This window comes from Schistocerca nitens, chromosome 4 (genome assembly GCF_023898315.1).
Source record: "Schistocerca nitens isolate TAMUIC-IGC-003100 chromosome 4, iqSchNite1.1, whole genome shotgun sequence".
In the NCBI taxonomy this organism is placed as follows: domain Eukaryota; kingdom Metazoa; phylum Arthropoda; class Insecta; order Orthoptera; family Acrididae; genus Schistocerca; species Schistocerca nitens.
Window position 1 is genome coordinate 286,964,862 of NC_064617.1, and position 26,450 is coordinate 286,991,311.

At 40.5% G+C, this 26,450-nt stretch overlaps 1 protein-coding gene across 1 annotated transcript in view; it reads right to left on the bottom strand.

Moving 5' to 3' along the window:
- LOC126252254 (uncharacterized) overlaps window positions 1-26,450 on the bottom strand; it is a 279,447-nt gene that overhangs the window by 98,671 nt on the left and 154,326 nt on the right. The window contains exon 6 of the mRNA XM_049953128.1: window positions 8,691-8,955. Within this exon, the coding sequence (XP_049809085.1) occupies window positions 8,691-8,955 (265 nt within the window). The remainder of the gene's footprint in view (window positions 1-8,690; window positions 8,956-26,450) is intronic.

The following is a 26,450-nucleotide window of genomic DNA, read 5'->3' on the forward strand; positions in this document are numbered from 1 at the left end:
CTAATCTGTGAAGCTTCTCTAACTGTATACATAGTAACAAAGATGATGTGACTTACCAAATGAAAGTGCTGGCAGGTCAACAGACACACAAACAAACACACAAAATTCTAGCTTTCGCAACCAACGGTTGCTTCATCAGGAAAGAGGGAAGGAGAGGGAAAGATGAAAGGATGTACCCTCTCCCTAAAACCCACATCCTTTCATCTTTCCCTCTTTCCTGACGAAGCAACCGTTGGTTGCGAAAGCTAGAATTTTGTGGTATGTTTGTGTTTGTTTGTGTGTCTGTCGACCTGCCAGCACTTTCATTTGGTAAGTCACATCATCTTTGTTTTAGATATATTTTTCCTACATAGAATGTTTCCCTCTATTATATGTATACATAGTAATACATATGTGTTACCTTGTTGTAACTGGTTTTTTTTATCTGTTTTAGCTTCTCTAACTGTATATATAGTAATACATGTGTTTTACCTTATTGTGACTGGTTTTTTATCTGTTTTATCTGCCTTTTAGCACTGAAGATAGCCACACAGTGACCGAAATCTTGACTTGTAATAAACATTATTTGCAACTGATTGCTGTACTCTTTACCACTTGAAATAAATACTTTTGCTGGTGACATCTGTTTCCACATGGAATTAATTCTGATAATACTTGTTATATTCAACAATACAAATATATACATAATTTGCTGAAATCAGTAGTGAGACAACAAAAGCTATAGAACTGGCCACCTTTCACAAAAAATGTAGAAATCTAGACTTTATAATAATGTTTTGTACCAAACTGAGAAGTGTACTGACTTTCACAACACAATGAGGACACAGGGAAAGAAACAAACTGAAACATTATTTTGGAACATATTCTTCTTCCCTCAAAGAACACTCATGAAGATGATCTGAACCATGTAAACATATTAGAATTCATAACCTCCACTTTACAGTTCTTCAACCACAGCACCTATCATCTTACAACTTAAAATAATGATACAGAGTAGATGTGGCAGTCTACAAAGACCATGGCATTAATCTGAGGAATGAAAATCACATGCAAGAGATCAAAGAATGGTACACAGAAACAAAAGTTCAGAAAACTGTATTAGGTTTTGAGAGCAAAAACACAGAACATAATCAAAAAGGATATCTATAAAGATTATTTATGAATGATTGCCCAGTCAGGCAAGAAAGGATGCTGGGCTCTAGGAGATGTATAGGGGGAGAAAGAAAAGAGAGAGAGTTGCAGGGAAAAGTGAAGTAAAATGTTGGGACAAGGGAGGAATTGGGTGGAAAATCACAGGAGGTGAAATGGTGTGGGAGAGGGTATGGTAAGAAGCCAACTGAGACCAGGGACTGGGGCATATTAAATCACGGGCATTGGGAGAATGGTGAACATTCTGGGGAGGGGGGCAAATCGAACAGGTATTGAAGCAATAGTTGAAGTCAAGACTAGGTTTTTATTAAGTCTAATACCTGGTGTCAGTATGTAACATGCTAACTAGCAAAAGAAATTCCGTTTAGATAGCTGTCACCCTTTTAATGTCAAAAACTCTTGCCATACAAAGGTACCCATAAGCATCACCCCAACAATAGGAAGCAAGATTTATCCACAAGTGCTGATGACCTTGACACAGCCTTTGCAGACAGATAATACTCTGCCTGACTAACTCAGAAACAAATTTACTGCAACCATTGTGAACCAGCTGTCAACTAATTCTTCCCTTGACTCCCAATGCCACCCAGATCTTGGGAAAGTCAACCATATCCTTTACCAGGGCTTCTATTGCCATTCATTATCCGTTGAGCTGAGGGATATCCTACCTAAACTCCTTTATCAGCCCCCAGAGTTGTACTCCATACTCCACACAACCAAAGTGATATACTAGGCAACCAAAGTGATATACTAGCCCATGCTTATGCCACTCTTGGGCCCAATTCTACAGTCCATGGGTTATTCCCCTGTGGATGATCAAGCTACAAAACCTTTACCACAGTATATCCACTGCAGTCCAGTCACAAGTAATTCCCAAGCAGCCAAAGGTAGGGCCACATGCGGATCCAGTCACATCACACATCAGCTTTGATGCAATTAGTGTGCAGCAATGTATGCTGACTAGATAATTAACCAACTCTCTACAAACATGCACTGCCACCATTACACCATGGCTAACCAGAAACTTGGCTTCTGAACATGCTGCACACCACAACATCGACTTAAGCACCTGCATCATTGTGTCATTTGAATCCTCAATCTTAAACAGAAGCTACTTCAAACTACATAGGTGGACATAGGTGGAAGGAGCCCCTCCCAAGCATCCTTCATTTTTGAAACTTCAAATCGTAAACTTCTGTTAGTCACTATTCTTCGCTGACATCTATTCACTCCTCCTTTCCCCTTACTGTTTTATCTTCTGTCATATTTAGCCTCACTCATATCCTATCCCACCATTGTACTCCTTTTGCCATCATATTTATCTTCTTCTCTCTCACATGCATATCAGAACAAGAATTCACTTGAGCAAACTGTAAAATTACAGGGGTACAGAATGACGATCAGTACATACTTTCCAGGTGCAAAATTCCGAGTCTTCCAGCAGATACAGTTAAAAGCAGAAAATCTATTTTTAAATGTCTCAAATTGATAGTATTTGGGATTTTAGCTCCTGAACGTAAGCAATGAAGAGTCATTCTACTTCCTTGTAATTTTACAGTCTTCCTTCTTGGAGGCTGTCTGCAGGCCCCATGTCCACGGGGCAGCATTAGAAAAGCGCCTCAGGTTTGGAAGTATAATTGACAGAGCACAGGATAGATACATACCTAGTAGAACAGTTCAAGATGGGAGGGATACTTTATTATATAGTCTGTGTAAAGAAAGTATTTAAAAGTGTCAAACTACTGTAAAAAAGCACAGAAAAAGTGTAGGATTATAGACACACAGATGCTGAATGAAATGTATTTGGTTGTTGAAGGGAAGATGTGTAAAACCCTCAATGACAAACACAGCAGAATCGTATTGAGAGACTTCTCACAAAACAAAAATTTTGATTATATTTAAAGGCTGTCAGTAGCATCAAAGTTAAAGAGTCCATATACTCATGAATGAACACTACTGAAATTGTGTGAAGAAAAGCAAAAGTAAAAAAGCTGACTTTCAGTTGCCAATGGTCCTTTACAAAGGAGGTTCCAAGAGTACTGGCCCATTTTAATTCTTGCATCACTGCAAAGATCAGTGATACAGATACTAAGTTTCAGTGGTGTTAAGAAGCAGTTACAATCGATCAATGAAATTGAAACTGAATGAGGCCCTAGGCTTGCATTTACTCATTTGACATCCTGAATGCTACGCATTGAGGCAATTGGGTAGCTGTTATATTTCTTGACTTCCAGAAAACATTTGAGTCAGTACCAAACAATAGCTATTAACAAAAATACAATCATGTGAGGTACCAAGTGAACTGGATTGAGGATTTCTTAGTAGGGAGGCCACAGCATGTTGCCTTGGATGGAGAATTATCAACAACTGTAGAAGTAAATTCAGGCATGGAAGTGTGCTGGAATCCTTGCTGTTCATGCTATATATATTAATAACATGGCAGATGTGGAAGAATTGTTTTAGATCTTGATAAGTTTTCAAAGTAATGTAAAGATTGTTAACTTGCTTTATATGTTCCAAAATACAAAACAGTGCACTTCATAAAATGAAAAAAAGTAGTATCCCATCACTAAAATATCTGTAGTCATAACTGGAGTCAGTAAATTCATACAAACACATAGACACCTGCATGTAACAACTGAGGGGATATGAAGCAAATCATAACATATTCTCAGTTGTGGGTAAATCAGGTGATAGACTATGACTCATTGGTAGAATACCAGGTCAATGGATAAGTTTGCTGAGGAGACTGCTCACAAAACCCAGCGCAAAACATTGTCCGAGTGGGTGAGACACATACTAAATAGGACATTGAATGTACACAAATAAGGGCAGCATGAGTGGTCACTGGTTTGTTTGACCCATGGGAAAGCAACAAGGAGATGCTAAAAAATGTGAATTGGTAGATACTGGAAGATAGACACTAGTTATCCCATAAAAGCCTTCTCATAAAGTTGCAAGAATTACATTTAAGAGAGGAAGCCAGGAACATACTACATCTCCCAATGTATCCCTACAGCAGGAAATGAGAACACGAAATTAGAACTTTTTCAGCAGGCACAGAGACATGTACTTAGTTACGCTTCTTGCACTCAGGACACAGATATAACAGGAAGAAACCATAACTATGGCATTTTCTGCCATGGACTTCATAATGGTTTACAGAGTATGGATGTAGATACAGATGTCTATCTAAACAGTTTTGTAGAAGATCTACTTGTCTCTTACTCTTCTATGTCTGTGTATTTGGCACACATACCATCCCCTTCCCAGCTGGCATAATTATTTCCTCTGTCCACATGTCTGCATGGACATGCACCTATATGTGTGTGTGTGTATGTGTGTTTTTTACCCATCAACCACATGCCTTTTCTCATTACTTTGTTCTTTTGTTCCTATCCTTGAATTCTGGCATCAAAATACAACATTACTCTGAACAATCGAACACAATATAGTTTTTCTGCATGTATCTCCTACATATCTTTAAGACATGTAAGAGGTTAAATACAGTTTGAAGGTATGTAGAAGATAAAAACTTCTGTTCAGAAAACTTATTTGGATAATAATCTTGCCGGCCGGAGTGGCCGAGCGGTTCTAGGTGCTACAGTCTGGAACCGCGCGACCGCTACGGTCGCAGGTTCGAATCATCTCCTTGGGCATGGATGTGTGTGATGTCCTTAGGTTAGTTAGGTTTAAGTAGTTCTAAGTTCTAGGGGACTGATGACCTCAGAAGTTAAGTCCCATAATGCTCAGAGCCATTTGAACCATATGATAATAATCTTGTATCTACTACTGGACTTAATATATGGACATAATCTAATTACATAGTTTATGGCTCTGAGAGAAGCAAAAAGTACATCACTCTGCACAAATTGCAATTATGTTGTATGTTGCTATAACTCATGTGCCCGCACTGCTTTTAACAATGGGAACCCAATGGAGGTGATGCTGTACTGTCTGGCCAAGGACACATACAACTTGATTCTGCTTGCAGATGTGAATCAAGCAGCCACTTTGAACACTGATTGATCCAAGGAAATCGTGGATATGCAGGTGATCAGGAAGGGCAGTACCACAACAGCAACAATGGAAAGAACTGAAATTTGATTCCTCCACTGCAATATATTCTACACTCAAAATTTACAAAGCAACAGAAAATGAATATTAAGTACTGAAATAAGGAGGAAAGAGTGCAACAGTGTTCAGAAACAAATACACATGTTATCAATTACAATAATGACAACATTATGAAAAGCATAAATTGCAGTTGACCATATAGAGGAAACAATGAAGAGACTGCTATACACTAAGCTTTTAAGGTCTTCTTCTGAGATAGAAAACACACATACAATCACAATACAACTTACATGACCACTCTCTCTGGCCACTGTGGCCAGACTGCAGACTGCAACTGGGCATGTTGATAGAAGCAGTCTGGTTTGGGTGGTGAGGATAAAGTAGAGACTGGGGTGGGGAGGGGGACAAATAACAGGGTAGGGGTGGTGGGAAGGTGTAGTACTGCTTGTGGGAGTGTGGTGCAAGGATAGTGGTCTGGGGGTTTGGGAGCAGGGCTGTGGAAGGGGGAGGGTTGGCAGGGGAGCAGAAAAAGAGAGATTTAGAGAAGGGAAAAGACTAATGGGTGGCTTGGGTGGGACAGAAGACTAAAATTACCCTCTCAAACTTGTATAGAAACAGATCTGCTGTGGCTTGTCTCTCCAGTCACCTACCACTTGCCACATACAGGGTGTCTACGTGGACAAGCAAAAAAAATTCCCGGATTTCACAGTTAAAAATACAATTTCTCCCAGATGAAATTACGTATAAAGCAGGTGAAAATACATCCGTGTTAAGTAACAGTATGCTTTCCCTCGGAGCTGTAAAACCTATCAGTCCTTTGAATCATAAAGGTCTTATACCGGCAGAGGACGTCCCAGCACTTTAGGAAACGAAATCCAGGAAAACAATGTGTTTGGAAAGTTGTTTGATGCGAGACAATATGCACAGAGTTTATTTTCGTATTGCGAAAGTATATACACAAATTCCACAAATTACAGCACGGTAGCTTCCGAAACTTTAAAATAGAGATTACGTTGAGCGATGCACTTTTGTCAGCCAGTCATAGCTCATGTCACGTGATCTCGCTAGCGAATGACGGCAGTTATTCAGAGCACGAGGCCTATGAGAAAAACAGGCCGCAGCGTGTACGTTACGAAGGTAGGCTGAGCTCGCTCAACTCAGCAAAGTGCGTTTCTACACCAGTTAACTCGTAAGTAGAAGTGTATGTACGAACGAGAATTGCATCGTCTATTGGCATCCACTGTTATTAGTCCTACAATGATAGGAAGTCTGTAGGCCTACTAACAGGCTCTAATTTGGCAATTAAAATCATGCCAAAATGATTATCAGTTGCGCACAAAAGTCGAAGTGTTCTGGCATGAAGAGATTTGTGACATTGCTCAGTAACACATTATGCACATTTTTTTGAAGGTCAATTGCACTTTTTGCCATTGATTGCATAATTTTTTATCTATGAAAGAACAACATTAAATATGGAAACTAACTTGAAGCTTGGTCTTTTTTTAACGCGTGTTACACGTTAAGTCATATCAAATACAAATGTGCCGGTAAAATTTTAAATAGTGGCATAAATGACTTATCTTCTGGGCCCGACATTTTTCAAATGGCTGATCCTCAAAGTGTTACGTTTTGAATGAGAGTTATAATGCCCTGTGATTTAAGAAATTCACTGCACATTCTCACAAGTAACATAAATCATCTTGCGTGGAAATTTATTTTGAAAGTAACGCATCTCAAGCCACTATTCGTAATATTTTCTGGTGATCTGTTAGAAATGTAAACAATTGTGGCGTCACATACATCGAATGTACGTTAGTTGTTACGGACGTACTGCATAATCTTCGACCTGAAGCCTTTGACACTTTTCGGTGTCGGCACTCTGGTCTGTGCATTGTGTAAATTACCCATTTTCTATGCAACTAAACTTTTATTTTGGTGTTATTCTCTGATTTATGTTTCATTGCTGCAGTATTATTCAGCAGTAGTGGACTAAAGTTCTTTGTCAGCGTATCAGATCTTACACGTCAAACCTACAAAACTTTAACTTAAATCAAAAACAATGAAAAATGCCGGAATTCTAAAAAATTCCCGGGTTTTTCCCGGATGAAAAAATTCCCGGGTTTTTCCCGGATGTCCCAGGCCGTATACACCCTGCACATACCCATCGTCTGGCCACATGAGCACTCTTCTCATGACTCAGTAGCATCCAGGACTGGAGTACCTGAATCACATTCAACATTGCTGGTGGCTAGGTACGACAGACAGTATCCACGCATTTATGACCTTTATATAGAACACGCATGTGAAGAATGTGCATAGAGGAAATCATGCATGCACAATAATTTTCAGATAAACTGTGCCATACAAAACACCCTCTGCTGAAAATCACATGTGCAGGAGGGCCGCTCTACAATTTTTGGCAGAGGGTGTTTTAGTGTGGCACAATCTATCTGCAAATCTTGTGCATGCATGATTTCCATGCCTGTGCATTCTTTGCGCATGTGTTCTATGTACAGGACATTGCCGCGCATATACCATCAGTCATACCTAACCAGCAGCAAGGTAGAACCACCTGAAGATGTCGGACAGTTGCTCCGAGGAAATATTATGGAACTTGCTTGTCATTCAGTGGCAAACCTGTAAAGACTATTTACAAGTATAGTATAAATTATTGTTACCTCACATTGGATGACAGAAAATCAGAATTTTTTTTTTATTGTACAACAAAGGTAAAAATGTCCTCAGTGAAACTCCTTGACAACCACTGTGGTGTATATTATAACTAATTTGGCCATTTCTTGACATGAAGCAGCATTGTTCACCTTAAAATATAAGCAATGGTCACTTTCCCTGCCCCCACACCCACCAACTTCGCCCGATCTCTGTGATAATATGTTGTCACCTCTACATCTACAAATTCTTCTAAAAATGTAAGGAGTATGGAGGGTTGTTGTTTTTGTTGTTATTGTGATCTTGAGTCAAATATGGCTTGACGTAACTCTATGCTGCTCAAATCTCTACATTGCCACATAACCACTGCAACCTACAGTCATTTGAACCTGTTTAAAATCCTCTACTCTCTACTTGTCTGAACCTTGGTTTCAGTTATATACACAACTACACTCCAGGCAGATACTTGCAGAAATGACATCCTGCCACTTCAATTTACATTAAAACCAAAGAAATTTCCCTTTTTCAGAATGTTTCTCTTGCTATTGCCAGTATGCATTTTATGTCCTCTCTACATTGGCCAACTCCAGCCATGAGTATAATTTTTTTCTAAACACTCTGCAAGGCTGAACAGATAGGTTCATCACATTAAATGTAATAGATGACCTCTTCTGAAGTACTAATATTTTACTATTTTCAGTAGCTTAAAAAAAAAAAAAAAAAAAAAAAAAAAAAAACATATAAATGTCATTTTCATATTAAAACCAGAAATGGAAATGTGAGATGATACTCACCTCTTTTACGAAGGAATGAATTCATCCTTTGTAAATGTTCTCTCAGCATTTGGTACATTTTATGGAAGGTGACAGGACAATAATAAAAGCCCGGTGTCCAAAAGAATATCCTGCTTCGACTGTGGCATGTATCTAAAAACCTGGGACCAGGAGAGAGGCCATCCAGTGAAACAGATAGTTTTAAACTGCATTTGGAAACTGGCAACTCAAATTCTCTTTCATCACTATATACTGAGAGTGATAAAGCTGATACAGCACGCTTCACCTGAAAACGTAATTTATTTGTGATAATTAAAAGACATCTTTGCTAAGAATGGAAACATTTGGTGAAAATGTTCAATACACATTTTCTGTGGCTAGTCTGTCATGTGATAATGGGACCACTGACAAAGAACATATTAGTGAAATGAAAGGAGACATTTTGATAAACAACTAAAAAGGTGAAAAGCCATAAAATGCAATGCAACAGCCAAAAGCAAGGACTGGGATGAGATCTAGAACAGCTTAAACTTTTTAAGCTACCATGGAATTGTTTTAGGTAAATAATTTAAGAGTAAAGGAGAAGAGTGTGGCCGTGCAGTTCTAGGCGGTTCAGCCTGGAACCGCGTGACCGCTACGGTCGCAGGTTTGAATCCTGCCTCGGGCATGGATGTGTGTGATGTCCATAGGTTAGTTAGGTTTAAGTAGTTCTAAGTTCTAGGGGACTGATGCCCTCAGAAGTTGAGTCCCACAGTGCTCAGAGCCAGCCAGTAAAGGAGAAGACCACTCATCAAATAGCAAAAGCATTGTGTTATTTATAGACAAGCATAAGAGAGAATGAAATTGTGCTAGCATTCAGAATAAATCCTTTGATAAGCAAGAATACAAATACATACACAAACATGCGCATCCAAACAAACACTCACACACTCACCTGTGCCTCTACATTATGCCAGCTGGACACACAGTGGTGGGATCGCAGTTCAGCAGGTGAACTAGACTGGGTTGGGGATGTGTCAGGTGGGATGGATAGCAGGATAAAGAGTCAGAAAGCACCAAGAGGGGTTGGGGATGGATAGCTAGCAGCTCAGAGGGAGGCAGCATGTATGCTGGTTAGGAGCGTGGGAGGGAGAAGTGGCAGGAGCACATGCTAGGAATGTGATACATGGATACCAGAGCCAGTGCAATGTGGCACACAGTGACGATTATGTTGAGGCGTGGACTGGGAGGAGGTAACAGGACAGCCCATCTGCAGTGACGAGGATTCCTTTGTCCAGAGTGCTGCAGGTCTCTCGATGGCCTTTGCAGACTGGTACTACCCCCCCCCCCCCCACCTCCCAAACATAGGCTACAAACAGATTTCGCACATGAATGTCCTCAACAACCCTAATCCTCACACTACCCCCAAGAATCAGCCACAAAGAAGCATCCCCTTTGTCATCCAACATCACCCTGGACTGAAGCAGCTTAACCATATCTATCAATGTGCCTGGAAATGAGGCACATCCTACCCAAAGTCCTTCCTACCTCCCCTAAAGTGATAATATGTTGTCCACCCAACTTACACAACATCCTTGTCCATCCCTAAGCCATTCCCATTCCCAACTCCTTACCACAGGACTCATATCCCTGTGGAAGACACAGGCACAAGACCTGCTCAGTTCACCCACCCACCAAACACTTTCTACTCCAGTCCTGTCACAAGCTTATCCTATACTGTCAGAGACAGACACCTGTGAAAGCAGCCATGTAGTATACCAATTCTGTTGAAATCACTCGACAGCTTTTTATGTTGGCATTACAACCAACCAGCTATCCACCAGAATGAAAGGACAGTGCCAAACTGTGGACAAGAACAAAGTTGACCGCTTAGTGGCACAACATGCTGCTGAACACAGTATATTTAAATTCAATGACTGCTTCAAGTTGTGTCATTTAGATCCTTCCATCCAGCACCAGCTTTTGCTAACTATGAGCCTTGGTTCCTGCAATTCTCCTGGTCCCGATCTCCACTAACCACACACCTTTTGCCCAACAGTTTCGCCTTCCTCTGTCCTTTCACCCTCTCCCAGTTCACGTCATTGTCATCATGAGCCATGCCTAACCCGAGCTGGCCGGCCGGAGTGGCTGAGCGGTTCTATGCGCTACAGTCTGGAGCCGCGCGATCGCTACAGTCACAGGTTCGAATCCTGCTTCGGGCATGGATGTGTGTGATGTCCTTAGGCTAGTTAGGTTTAAGTAGTTCTAAGTTATAGGGGACTGATGACCTCAGCAGTTAAGTTCCATAGTACTCCGAGCGATTTGAACCATTTAACCCAAGCATCTACCATCCTCCAGCATTTCTAGCCAGCATACTTGCTGGCTCCATTTGAGTCACTAGCTACCCACCCCAATCCCCTTCCTGCTCCCTACCTCTTTCTTCCTCTACCTCCATCTCCCCACTGTCTCCATCCCACAACACAACCCTCACCCCATCCTAGTACGCCTGGTATTGTGTGCTCAGCCAGAACAATGTAGGGACATAATTGTGTGTGAGTGTATGAAGGGACATGTGTGTGTGTGTGTGTGTGTGTGTGTACTCTTGATCATCAAATAGGATGTTTTCATTCTCTTTTGTGTTTGCCTTCCGTTAACTCAATGCTTTTGCTATTCAGTGAATAGTCTGCTTTACACCTAAATTATTCACATTCTGCCAGAACTTTCCTTATATTTGTTTTAGGTAACATATTTCAAAAAGAGTTGTTCACAGTGTTGATACTATCAAATAATTCATTTGATTATGTGATGATGCCGACAGTTTCAAACATCTCCTGTTTTGGCAGAAACAAAGGTATTTAGTGTAATAGGGAGGTGCACAGCATCCACAAATGGAATATGAAGGAACAAATTTGCACTGATATACTATGCACCCTCTGTCAGAGTTCAGATGAGATTACAACTATAGATAAATGATGAGTATTGGGTAAAATGGCGGTTGTTATACTTGATATTCAATTAAAATAGGTGTAATAGGGAGGTGCACAGCACCCACAAATGGAATATGAAGGGGGAAAAATTGCACTGGTATACTACGTACTCTTTGTGACACAGCATACCATCCCTGTCAGAGTTCAGATGAGACTACAGCTATAGATAAATGATGACTACTGAGTACAATGGCAGTTGTTATACTTATCTTCAATTATAATGACATTAAGAAGAAAGATTTGGGCTTAAAATCCCATCAAAAATGATATCTTTAGAAACAGAATATAAACACAGATTTGTACCACCATCAGAGAGGGAAATTGCTGTGTCCTTTTCGGAATAACTAACTTTGCTATTTTCTTTAAGTTATTTGGAGAAACCATGCGAAACTAAATATGGATGGCTGGACAATGATTTACTAATTTATGGCATACATGTTCTGTAGGTCCAGGTGTCTGAGCAATTACTTGGATGTGGAACGAGTCAATACATGTCTTATAAATACTGAAGCACCAAATATAAATACTACAGAGTACAACAACTATGCACTAGTTGTAATGAACTTTGAAAAAAGTGTTGTACATTATTTTTCCTTTGCACTTCACAGTGCTTTTCCAGCTGTTTGGTTAATTACTTGATTTGGAATGAGTCAATATATTTCATATAAATGCTGAAGCACCAAATGCAAACAGTACTGAGTACAACAACAAACAACTAATATGCACTAGTTGTAATGAACATTGAAAACAGTGTTGTATATTACTTTTCCTTCACACTTAGAGTAAAATATATATTGTTGTTGTGGTCTTCAGTCCTGAGACTGGTTTGATGCAACTCTACATGCTACTCTATCCTGTGCAAGCTTCTTCATCTCCCAGTACCTACTGCAACCTACATCCTTCTGAATCTGCTTGTTGTATTCATCTCTTGGTCTCACTCTATGATTTTTACCCTCTACACTGCCCTCCAATACTAAATTGGTGATCCCTTCATGCCTCAGAACATGTCCTACCAACCGATCCCTTCTTCTAGTCAAGTTGTGCCACAAACTTCTCTTCTCCCCAATCCTATTCAACACCTCCTCATTAGTTATATGATCTACCCATCTAATCTTCAGCATTCTTCTGTAGCACCACATTTCGAAAGCTTCTATTCTCTTCTTGTCTAAACTATTTATCATCCATGTTCCACTTCCATACATGGCTACACTCCATACAAATACTTTCAGAAACGACTTCCTGACACTTAAATCTATACTCGATATTAACAAATTTCTCTTCTTCAGAAAATCTTTCCTTCCCATTGCCAGTCTACATTTTATATCCTCTCTACTTCGACCATCATCAGTTGTTTTGCTCCCCAAATAGTAAAACTCCTTTACTACTTCAAGTGTCTCATTTCCTAATCTAATACCTTCAGCATCACCAGACTTAATTCGACTACATTCCATTATCCTTGTTTTGCTTTTGTTGATGTTCATCTTATATTCTCCTTTCAAGACACTATCCATTCCGTTCAACTGCTCTTCCAAGTCCTTTGCTGTCTCTGACAGAATTACAATGTCATCGGCGAACCTCAAAGTTTTTATTTCTTCTCCATGGATTTTAATACCTACTCCGAATTTTTCTTTTGTTTCCTTGCTCAATATACAGATTGAATAACATTGGGGAGAGGCTACAACCCTGTCTCACTCCTTTCCCAACCACTGCTTCCCTTTCATGTCCCTCCACTCTTATAACTGCCATCTGGTTTCTGTACAAATTGTAAATAGCCTTTCGCTCCCTGTATTTTACCCCTGCCACCTTTAGAATTTGAAAGAGAGTATTCCAGTCAACAATGTCAAAAGCTTTCTCTAAGTCTACAAATGCTAGAAATGTAGGTTTGCCTTTCCTTAACCTAGCTTCTAAGATAAGTCATAGGGTCAGTATTGTCTCACGTGTACCAATATTTCTACGGAATCCAAACTGATCTTCCCCTAGGTCGGCTTCTACTAGTTTTTCCATTCGTCTGTAAAGAATTCGCATTAGTATTTTGCAGCTGTGACTTATTAAACTGATAGTTCGGTAATTTTCAAACCTGTCAACACCTGCTTTCTTTGGGATTGGAATTATTATATTCTTCTTGAAGTCTGAGGGTATTTCGCCTGTCTCATACATCTTGCTCACCAGATGGTAGAGTTTTGTCAGGACTGGCTCTCCCAAGGCCGTCAGTAGTTCTAATGAAATGTTGTCTACTCCTGGGGCCTTGTTTCGACTCAGGTCTTTCAGTGCTCTGTCAAACTCTTCACGCAGTATCATATCTCCCATTTCATCTTCATCTACATCCTCTTCCATTCCCATAATATTGTCCTCAAGTACATCGCCCTTGTATAGATCCTCTATATACTCCTTCCACCTTTCTGCTTTCACCTCTTTGCTTAGAACTGGGTTTCCATCTGAGCTCTTAATATTCATACAAGTGGTTCTCTTATCTCCAAAAGTCTCTTTAATTTTCCTGTAGGCAGTATCTATCTTACCCCTAGTGAGATAAGCCTCTACATCCTTACATTTATCCTCTAGCCATCCCTGCTTAGCCATTTTGCACTTCCTGTATATCTCATTTTTGAGACGTTTATATTCCTTTTTGCCTGCTTCATTTACTGCATTTTTATATTTTCTCCTTTCATCAATTAAATTCAATATTTCTTCTGTTAACCGAGAATTTCTACCAGCCCTCGTCTTTTTACCTACTTGATCCTCTGCTCCCTTCACTATTTCATCCCTCAAAGCTACCCATTCTTCTTCTACTGTATTTCTTTCCCCCATTCCTGCCATTTGTTCCCTTATGCTCTCCCTGAAACTCTGTACAACCTCTGGTTCTTTCAGTTTATCCAGGTCCCATCTCCTTAAATTCCCCACCTTTTTGCAGTTTCTTCAGTTTTAATCTACAGGTCATAACCAATAGATTGTGGTCAGAGTTCACATCTGCCCCTGGAAATGTCTTACAATTTAAAACCTGGTTCCTAAATCTCTGTCTTACCATTATGTAATCTATCTGATACCTTTTAGTATCTCCAGGGTTCTTCCATGTATACAACCTTCTATCATGATTCTTAAACCAAGTGTTAGCTATGATTAAGTTGTGCTCTGTGCAAAATTCTACCAGGCGGCTTCCTCTTTCATTTCTTAGCCCCAATCCATATTCACCTACTACGTTTCCTTCTCTCCCTTTTCCTACACTCGAATTCCAGTCACCCATGACTATTAAATTTTCGTCTCCCTTCACTATCTGAATAATTTCTTTTATTTCATCATACATTTCTTCAATTTCTTCGTCATCTGCAGAGCTAGTTGGCATATAAACTTGTACTACTGTAGTAGGTGTGGGCTTCGTGTCTATCTTGGCCACAATAGTGCGTTCACATTGCTGTTTGTAGTAGCTTACCCGCATTCCTATTTTTTTATTCATAATTAAACCTACTCCTGCATTACCCCTATTTGACTTTGTATTTATAACGCTGTATTCGCCTGGCCAAAAGTCTTGTTCCTCCTGCCACCGAACTTCACTAATTCCCACTATATCTAACTTTAACCTATCCATTTCCCTTTTTAAATTTTCTAACCTACCTTCCCGATTAAGGGGTCTAACATTCCACGCTCCGTTCCATAGAATGCCAGTTTTCTTTCTCCTGATAATGACGTCCACCTGAGTAGTCCCCGCCTGGAGATCCGAATGGGGGACTATTTTACCTCCAGAATATTTTACCCAAGAGGACGCCATCATCATTAACCAAACAGCTGCATGCCCTTGGGAAAAATTACGGCTGTAGTTTCCCCTTGCTTTCAACCGTTCGCAGTACCAGCACACAGAGGCTGTTTTGGTTAGTGTTACAAGGCCAGATCAGTCAATCATCTAGACTGTTGCCCCTGCAACTACTGAAAAGGCTGCTGCCCCCCTTCAGCAACCAAGCATTTGTCTGGCCTCTCAACAGATACCCCTCCGTTGTGGTTGCACCTACGGTATGGCTATCTGTATCGCTGAGGCACGCAAGCCTCCCCACCAACGGCAAGGTCCATGGTTCATGGGGGGAAAATATATATGTATTACTGCAAAAGTTTATTAATACAGGTGATGCAGTAAAATCTTAAAGATTATATAAAATAAGAAGACACTATAAATAAATCAATGTGAGCTTTACATAAAAGATGTTATTTATTATTGCATCAGAACTCATCCATAACGTAAAATGAGGTTTTCAAACAGGTACTTCTTTAAATAACTTGTCACTTTGGTATTATCTGGCAGTGAATTCAAAACTTTAGCTCCAGTGTGCTTTAGCCCCTTAACATACAAGTACCAAATACTGCAGCTCCTCCTAGTGGTTCACCTTTCCTTCTGGTGTTAAGGCCATGATACTGGCAAGTAGTTTCGCATTAAACCTTTCTATCATGGCGTCCTCATATAAGGACAAACTAAATAAATGCTTAGTATATTAAAATTCGTTAAATTTTACCATTTGTAATTGTGCTCATATTGTCAGGAGCAGAGAGCTTATTTGAGAACAGTGTTGACATCTGCTGTCACTTTGTGGTACCACAAAACAAAACTGAATGTGCACAGTCACATGGACGCTTCCCAGTAATCTTTGTACCTCCCATCAGCCGTTTAATATCTTCAGAGTTTAGGTAAAAAAAAATAATTGTGCATAGAAAGGTGCATTCTTGAAGGTGAAAACTAAAGGTGTCTTTGAGAACAAAAGGTAAATGACATATTTATAACTTCATACATGTATCCAAATGAGGACATTGTGATTAAAAGGTTGTAATGGCACAGAAATTTAGGACATTATTTCGCTGCCGTTTTAGTCATCTTACGGTGATTTCACAATGCCTCGTGTCCAAGATAGACGAAGGCCACTTACCGAAGAAGTTATAAAACTCCTTAATTCATCTAAAATTTACAATCTATCCGATGATCCTGCTGATAATTTTGAACAAGAGGACAATGAGGGAAGTAATGTTAGACATTTTATATCATACGGTATATTGTAAGCTGAGTAGCCTAGATGCAAATCCTGCTAATTGCATGGCAAGTGACACTGAGATAATCACGAAACACTCATCCCATCCCAACGACAATGCATTGGCAGCAAGAATGTTATTGTTACAGCACAGCCAACCTAAAGCTGAATAAGAAAAATATTCATTCTAATTGTAACAGACTGAAAGGTAGCTTTGAATGTCCAGACTGGTAAGTGTGACGTTTGTTCACGTGCTTTGTGTCTGGACATGGTAGGGCGACAGCCATGCCTATTGTGCATTTAGCAGACTTTGCACCCAAAGACAACATGCAGTTAGCTGCTCTTTTGAAACCGAACATTATTTTCAACAGCCATTTTTGATGGTTTATAGCTGGTTTTGCAACCTGAATGAGGATGCATGTTTCCTCGTGCAATTGATATTGCATTTGTAAATGCATGGATCGAGTACAAGAAAAATGCACCAGAATTGTGTGTTCCTAAAAATAAGACCCTTGGTTTGCTTCACTTTAGGGCAAGTGTGGACAGTGTACTGACAAAAGTAGATAAGCCATCTGCCAGGAAAACGGGGCGTCCCACTAGTGACAGTCCAAGTACTTCAAAACGAGCCAACGCGGAAGTTTGTCCAGAAGTTGAAGTTCGTTTGGAGAACATTGGGTGTTTTCCAGTGATCAGTGACAAAAAATCAATTGACAGGTGCAAGAAACTGAGTTGAAAAGGCAAAGCCAAGTTTTATTGTGTAAAATGTAACATTCACTGTGTCTGGATAGAAAAAGAATCGTTTCTTTGATTATCGTTCTCCAAAAGTGTAAAAGCATAGTTTATGTACATAATCATTAAGTAAGCTTTGTGTAATTTATGTATTTTGGTGAAATAAAATAAAACAAAATACTTTGACTTTTCGCCTTACATTGCACCCACTTGAACACAATGTCCTCATTTGGGGACGCGTTGTATCCCCCCCTTGAGGGGCATCTCAAAATATTTTATACATTTGAAAAATCATAATGTAATTTGAAGAACTCAATAGAAAAGACATTTTTTTTTTCAGGAAGAAAAAATTCACAATCAAAAGGGTTAAGCAAGGTTATTTATGAGGGTTACTTTTGACAAAACACATCAGGGAGTAACTGCAATGGGCGTTTGTAGTCATTACACCAAGTTTGTTTGAAATTATTGCAGCATGAGATACAATGGGGTACCTCACTTGACTCAAACCTGCTGTGAAGACTGTTTTTTGATGCTGTCATATTGCATGGAATAGCATGCCATAATCCATTTTTAAATTAAAATAGATGAAACATGTCAAGTTTGAGATATTGCAGCCACATTAATTTTTTGAGCAATTTATGTTATTTCGGAATCTAGTAAACATGATGTTAACACCTTATTTTCAGTAGACGCAAAATACTTCAAAATATTAACCAGTCTCATCCTACACTAACCATCACCAGAAATGTCAAATGAAAAAAGCAAATGGAGATCACAGTGACATGTACTGGATTGTCATAGTGAACAGTGTCCATTTTATCTTGAAATGTAACAGCCTATTTTTCACTCGATTTTGAAGCTAATTTGGAGAGCTTGAATAACTGTCATGTCATTAGGTAGGACCCATTTATGTAATTTAGCCTTTTGAGCTCTGCAATGTGACTAACAACTTCAGGTCAAAGTATTTGCTAATAGTATATCCATCCATTGGTAGGAACATGTATAGTCAATTTGTTCAACTGCAATTAGCACTATTCATTTGCAAACAACTGGATAACAAAAGCATCAAATATACTGTATTTTATAACGTGAGAAACCTGTAACAACTCTGTGTGTCATTTGCAACCTACATCCTCAATTATTTGCTGGATGTATTCAGATCTCTGCCTTTCTCTACAGTTTTCTGATGATGGTCGAAGTAGAGAGGATATAAAATGTAGACTGGCAATGGCAAGGAAATCGTTTCTGAAGAAGAGAAATTTGTTAACATCGAGTATAGATTTAAGTGTCAGGAAGTCGTTTCTGAAAGTATTTGTATGGAGTGTAGCCATGTATGGAAGTGAAACATGGATGATAACCAGTTTGGACAAGAAGAGAATAGAAGCTTTTGAAATGTGGTGCTACAGAAGAATGCTGAAGGTAAGGTGGGTAGATCACATAACTAATGAGGAGGTATTGAATAGGATTGGGGAGAAGAGAAGTTTGTGGCACAACTTGACTAGAAGAAGGGATCGGTTGGTAGGACATGTTTTGAGGCATCAAGGGATCACAAATTTAGCATTGGAGGGCAGCGTGGAGGGTAAAAATCATAGAGGGAGACCAAGAGATGAATACACTAAGCAGATTCAGAAGGATGTAGGTTGCAGTAGGTACTGGGAGATGAAGAAGCTTGCACAGGATAGAGTAGCATGGAGAGCTGCATCAAACCAGTCTCAGGACTGAAGACCACAACAACAACAACATTCAGATCTCTGCCTTTCTCTATAGTTTTTACCCTCTATAGCTCCCTCTAGTACCATGGAAATTACTCCCTGATGTCTTAACAGATGTCTTATCATCCTGTCCCTTTTTCTTGTCAGTGTTCTCCATGTATTCCTTTCCTCTCCAATTCTGTGCACAACGTCCTTATTCCTTACCGTATCACTCCACCTAATTTTTGACATTTGTCTGTAGCACTGCATCTCCAATACTTCAGTTCCCTTTTTTCCACTTTTCCCACTGTCCATGTTTCACTACCATAGAATGTTGTGCTCCAAACAAACATCCTCAGAAATTTCTTCCTTAGATTGGTGCCTATGTTTGATACTAGTAGGCTTCTCTTGGCCAGGAATGCCCCTTTTGACAGTGCTAGCCTGCTATTGATGTCCTCCTAGCTCTGTCCTTCATGAGTTCATCTACTTCATGACCCTCAATCCTAATGTTAAATTTTTCATTGCTCTCATTACTTTGGCTTTCTTCTATTTAGTCTCAGTCCATATTTTTTACTCATTATACTGTTTATTCCCTTCAGCAAATCATGTAATTCTTCTTCACTTTCACCGAGTAAAGCGGTGTCATCAGTGAATCTTATCATTGATATCCTTGAATTTTAATTCTTTCTTTTATTTCCATCATTGCTGAAACTAAATTGAGAATATCAACAAAGTGTTTATATAGGCTACTGGATTACATACTGAAATTCCGTCTACACTAAAAATAATGCATTCATATTTGAAGCAGGACATGTGGTAGGAATACTTGAGGTAATGTAGTTTAAATGCAATTAATAAATATGTAATCTGCATCATTTAACTAAATCATTCCATTTATTTTTCCATGAAAAGACAGACATGTATCCGATCTTTTATCTAATTTCATGAATTTCAATCGTAATCATTGAATGATAACACGTTTCATAATTTTGAACAACTTATGTGATTGTAATTAACAAAATTACTATATGTAACAATATCCAAATTATCAGTGAATATATATAAGACCCACAAGAAATAACACGAGGGGGGCCAGTAAAGTGTGAGATTTTGCACTGCACTGTGTGCTGTCGAAAGCATATGCTAGCACATTCCTCTCCCTTGAAACGCCACACTGATGTCATGTACTGGAGATGTAAATGACAACAGGGGGGAGGAGGGGGGGAGGCAGGAGGCTAGATGTAGAGATGAGCCGGGAGCTGTAGCTGTGCAGGACAGTGTACTCCCGGTCTAACAGCACAGATTTTGAGCTGCTGTGCCCTCAGTAATGTTTTGTGGTTCCTGGCTGGATGAGGAAAGGCTAGTACGATGAGTGGTTGGCTGGTTTCCTCTCACTACAGTGCAAAATACACATGTGGTTAAAATAAACTTTACTGTAGGAACCTATTGAGTACATAACTTCAACGATGGCCAATCTGAAGTACGATGGTTAACAGCAATCAACTAACACATACTAATTCTTGAATCTTGTGCATGTCCATGCCACAACTATATACAATTACTAACATTCCCTCACAGCTGTCTAAGGTGTGAGGTGTTGACTATCACTTTGAAAGACTAGAGCATAGAGTGATGTATTGAGGTGCTATGCAAATGGAATCCCAATGCAATGTACTGAGGTTCTGAGATGGAGAGATTGAGCAGCATGGTCGTTGGTCGTGGCCTATATGAGTGCTGCCCAGGGGAAATAATCGGCACACAGCTTGGGGGCATGTCTTGGTCTTCTCTTGTCATAGGTGTGCTTAGTTCAGCACCTGCTATAATGTTTCCTGGTGCCAACCAGTGTGCTGTCGAAAGCATATGCCAGCACATTCCTCTCCCCTGAAACACCACACTGATGTCATGTACTGGAGATGCAAATGACAACAGGAGGGAGGCAGGAGGCTAGATGTAGAGATGAGCCAGGAGCCATAGCTGTGGAGGACGGCGTACTCCTGGTCGTACCCAACCATCCGGTATGTGAGAGCAGAGGAACATCCTCCAGAAAACATTGCCCAGGATACACGTCCAGTCCTGAGGGCATCTCCTGGGGTGGTGACAGTGATGGCAATGGCGGTCTAGGTCGATCGGGTTGGAGAGCGGCGATGGTGGAGGTGGGGTTGCGATACCCATTGGCTCGGCCTGGAGTGCAGTGGCAGCACCAGGGAGCACCTGCTAAGGCTGTGTGGTCCTGTGAGGCCATGAATCTGGGGGAAGAAAAGAAGCAAAATCATGGAGCAAACAACAAATGTGAATTTGATTCTGGTGAGGGCGCTGCAAACTATCGGGATCTGCAATTACGAGGGTAGTTTTTTAAGTAAGTGCCGTTTTTATTTTTAAAAAAAGATACAAATACTTTTGTAAAAAAACTTTTATTTTCTGATTCTACACACTTTTACCTATTTTTCTACATAGTTGCCTTGTTTATTTAAGCACTTGTCATACCGTACAACTAAGTTTTTAATTCCCTCTTCAAAGAATTCGGCTGCCTGCTCCGACAGCCAAGAGTTCACGGCCGCTTTCACTTCATCATCGTCATTGAAGCGCTGCCCGCCAAGATGGTGTTTAAGGTACCGGAAAAGGTGAAAATCGCTAGGAGCAAGGTCGAGGCTGTATGGTGCATGGTCCAAAACTTCCCAGCCAAAAGAATCAATCAAATCCCGAGTATTTTGAGAGGTGTGAGGCCTAGTGTTATCGTGCAGGAGCAAAACTCCTTTTGTCAGCATGCCGCGCCTTTTGTTTTGAATTGCTCTGTGGAGCTTCTTTAGAGTTGCACAGTAGGCATCTGAGTTGATTGTCATTCCTCATGGCATAAAGCCCACTAGCAAAACACCGCGCCGATCCCAGAACACAGTTGCCATAATCTTGCGCTTTGACAGCGTCTGTTTGGCTTTACCTTGACGGGTGAGGTTGTGTGTCGCCATTCCATCGATTATTGCTTGCTTTCGGGAGTGATATGGGATACCCATGTTTCATCTCCAGTGACAATTTGACTCAACATGCCATCCCCTTCTTCCTCGTAACAAATCAAAAAGTCCAATGAAGTGGCAAATCTCTTCCCTATGTGGGAGTTGTGGTCCTCTGTGAGGAATCTGGATACCCACCGAGAACACAGTTTCTTAAAGTAAAGGTTTTCAGACACAATTTTGTACAAAACCAATCTTGAAACTTGTGGAAATTCCAAAGAAAGAGTGGAAATTGTGAATCTTCTGTCCTCACGAATCTTTGTTTCGACTGTAGCCACCAAATCATCAGTGATCACAGAGGGCCGGCCTGAGCGTTCTTCGTCATGGACGTTTTGACGGCCATTTTTAAACTCTCTAACCCTTTGACACACTTTACCTTCACTCATTGCATTCAAGCCATAAACTTCTGTTAACTGACAATGAATTTCTGCAGCTGATAGGCTTCTCACGGTCAAAAAACGTATCACTGACCGTATCTCACATGCGGTGGGCGATTCAATAATCGTAAACATTAAAAAGTAGCACAGCGATGCATACACGTCAGCTACAGAGCTGCAACTTGCATCAGTGTGAACGGGAAGGAAGCTGGCAAGTGGCGCGGTGGCTTGTTGCGGTGTCCGCGCGAACTACGGGACTATACGCGCAAACGGCCCTTACTTAAAAAACAACCCTCGTAGATACATATATGTGCCAATGTGTTTCTGGAACTTGCCGCACTCCCAGCACTGACAGCTCCCATAAACTCTGTAAAGAACAAGATCATGCAGTGCAAAGGGATACTTGTGGACATTCAGCAGCACTGGATGCTGCAGAGGGTGGAGCAAGTGAAGCAATGTCCGATGACGGTGGCCATGCAGAAGTTCCGTCGATGATGGTCTGTTGCGTGGGTGGGAGCGATAGGAGGCGAGAAAGAGTTGCAGTATCTGTTCCTGTGTGTGGGAAGTGTGAAGCTTGATCATTTGTTGTTTGAATGTTCGAGCAAAGCATTCTGCTTCTCCATTGGACTGCGTGTGAAATGGAACACTTGTTAGATGACGAAAGCCATTTTGGTCACAAAATTGTTCAAAATCATGTAACATGAACTGGGGTCCATTGTCCATACCAACGACTTCAGGCAATCCTTCAATGCAAAAAATTGAGGACAACACTTGAATGCTGCTACTTGATGTGGTGGAGTTTGTAGGCACCGCAAATGGAAACTTGCTAAAAAGAGTCTACCACTACGAGCCAACGAGAGTCTTGGAAAGCCTACATGCACTTGTTGCCATGGGGTTGAGTCGTAGGCCAAGCTGAGAATGTCGGTGGGGGAACAGATTGATTTTCTATGCATGGGCGACACTGTGGCGTCACCTGTTCAATATGGGCATCCATGCTCTGTGAAGTACAGTGCCAGCACACTAACTGTTTAGTGCGAACAATTCCCCAATGTCCTTGGTGAAGCAGTTGTAACACATCCTTTTGCAACACTGTGGGAATGAGCACACGAGATTGTCCACTGTCAGATTCTACAAAAATCACACCTTCTTGTACTGAGAGGTTATGCCGATGAGCTAAGGTCAAACATATCAAACAAATCTAAGCCAAAAATATTTTCACTTTTTCTTGATTGCAACATAGTAAATTTCACTGTTCTAGTGTGATATTTATAAATGGCATGCAAACTACACTGTCCAAGAACTGGGATTTCCTGTTCATTGTATGCAGTGAGGTACACACTAGATTTTGACAGGCATGGTGAGCCTAACATGATTAAGCAAAGTTAAAGAAGCACCTGTGTCCAAGTGAAAGTCAACATGATGGCTAGCAATTTTTAGTGTTACAAATAGTTTGTTGGAATGGCATTGCACTGCACTAGGGTGAGATGAGGGCATAATCTTACTTGAATTACTGCAAGAACGTGCAGTCGCTTTTGAAAACACTGCACTTACAGAATGTGCACGAGACCTGTTGTTGTGAGAACAGGCAGAATTGGCATTCTTTTGCCATTGCAAGCAAACTGCCTGGACACGGCCTTTCTTTCCACATGAGTAACGTGTAGCATTGCACGACGGGCAAACTTGCCACTTATGGTGAGCAAAACAGCGAGGGCAAGACTTCACTAGATTTACAAGCCTGACTACTTGTTTACACATCTGTGTGCATGCTTGTTGTGGCGGCTGAGTGGGGTGGCCGTGGGCAAGAGGTGACTTGGCCTGACAAATCGGGAACTGATCAAATTTATTGGCAGCTATGGCATCGGAATTGAATTGTTCTAATATCTGCAACATTTGATGGAATGAAGGACCTGAGTACTTGAGAATCTGTTCTCTAATTCTGCTATCAGGGACATTGTATGTGATCGCATCATGGATCATCATGTCACTATAAAACTTGGCACAACTACACTTGAATTTACACTTCCTAGTGAGACCCTGCAAGTCGGTATACCACTGACGGCAAATCTGTTCTGGCTTTTTCTTAAGGCGAAAGAACTGAAATCTGGTTGCCGTAACCTGAATCTGCTGTTCATAATACTGACTTAATGCACCTACTACTTCATCATAGGGGAGTGCATCAGGAGACGACAAAGGGAAGGATTTTTGAACTAAGGGAAACACAGCAGTTCCCCTGATGGACAGCAAACAATGAGATTTCACGGTCCCTTGAATTCTATGGACTTGACAGTGGGGCTAGAACTGGGTGAGATATTAAAGCCATTCCTCTCCTTTTTCATCGAAGTGCCAAAATGATGGAACATTGTTTGGTGGCACTTGTTGGATTGGTTGGCTGGTCTGTTGGGGAGCCAATACAGCTTGTGTGGCAAGCAGTTGCTATCTGTACCGTAGACAGCAATGTGGCAATTTGCTGAGTCTGAAACTGAAAAATCTGGTTTAGTTCTAGAGCAGGAGCAGTCTGTGGCTGATGCACAGTGGCAGGTGGTGGAGGGGGTGGAGTAGCCATTCTAACACTAACAAATTACAGTAAAATATGAAAAAATAAATAGAAAGCAATGTGCAAAGCCTCTGAAATGAGAAATAGGTTAGTTCTGCAGCTTCCCCCTGTAATACATGAAACAACAATAACAAATTAGTAAATAGAATCATTGTAATGACAATTCCCCTGCAGCAACCGAGATCACATGAAAAGCAAACAAAACTTGGTGATCAGACTCGTCGACACTTGTGGCCGTGCCCTCCTATAATGTTTTGCGGTTCCTGGATGGATGAGGAGTAGGTGGTATGATAGGTGGGTGGCCGGTTTCCTCTCACTACAACACAAAATGCACACATGGTTAAAATACACTTTATTATAGGAACCAATTTAGTACTTAACTTCAATGATGGCCAATCTGAAGTTTGGTGGTTAACAGAATCAGCTAACATGTACTAATTCTTGAATCTTGTCCGTGTCCATATCACAACTACATATGATGACTGACGTTCTCTCACAGCTATCTAAGGTGTGAGGCAACAACTGTCACTGTAGACGAAAAGAGCACAGTGTGATGTACTGAGGTGCAATGTGAACTGAGTCCTAATGCGACGCACTGAGGTACTGAGCAGGAGAGATTGAGCACCTCAGCAGCAGTGGCATATGTACATGCTGCCAGCACCATTATTGACATATAGCCTGGGGACATGTCTTGGTCTTCTCTTGTCATAGGTATGCTTAGTTCAGCACCTGCTACACAATGTTTCCTAGTGCCAACTGATGTGCTGGCGAAGGCATATGCCAGCACACTGTGTGAAATAGCATCTAGTCAGAAATAAACAACATTAGAGTTCTAAATCTGAGTACACTTGAATCACTTTTTGACTTTTCACGTTGTTGAAGAACCATGCTGTTTTCTGGCCTGTCATCACTTTAGAATTTACAGGATGAATCAGCTGCAGCAGAGCAACAAAAAGAAGTTATGTTCATGCCAACATTCTTTTTAACAATCTGAGTTACACCCATCCAACTTCAAGAATTTTTATTTCACCTATCTTCTTCAAGATTAATGTATGTAAAGACTTTTACTTTGTTTTATTTATTTTTTTGATAGTTATTATCCCCAGCAGGGTGGTTACACCAAGACCTCCAATCATTGCTTGGCTGCACACATCATCTTTCCAAACATATTTTTCCATACTTTAAATTTTGAAGCTCTGAAACTTCAAAAGATGCCATCAGATGCATAGGGAATGTAATACTTCAGAAATCCTCCTTGCAGCTGAAGTAGAGTACTGAACTGTTGACTTATTTATCTGATTTACATTAGAAAGAGTGATTCTCTTCATGATCAATGGTGATCTGTTTGCAGCCCTGTATTGTCACTCTACTGGATCAACATAAAGTGCAGTTATGATCTTCAAAAGCACTCACCAGACTGCCTGAAGTTTAAAGCATTTTGTGACTGTGTTAAATGGAA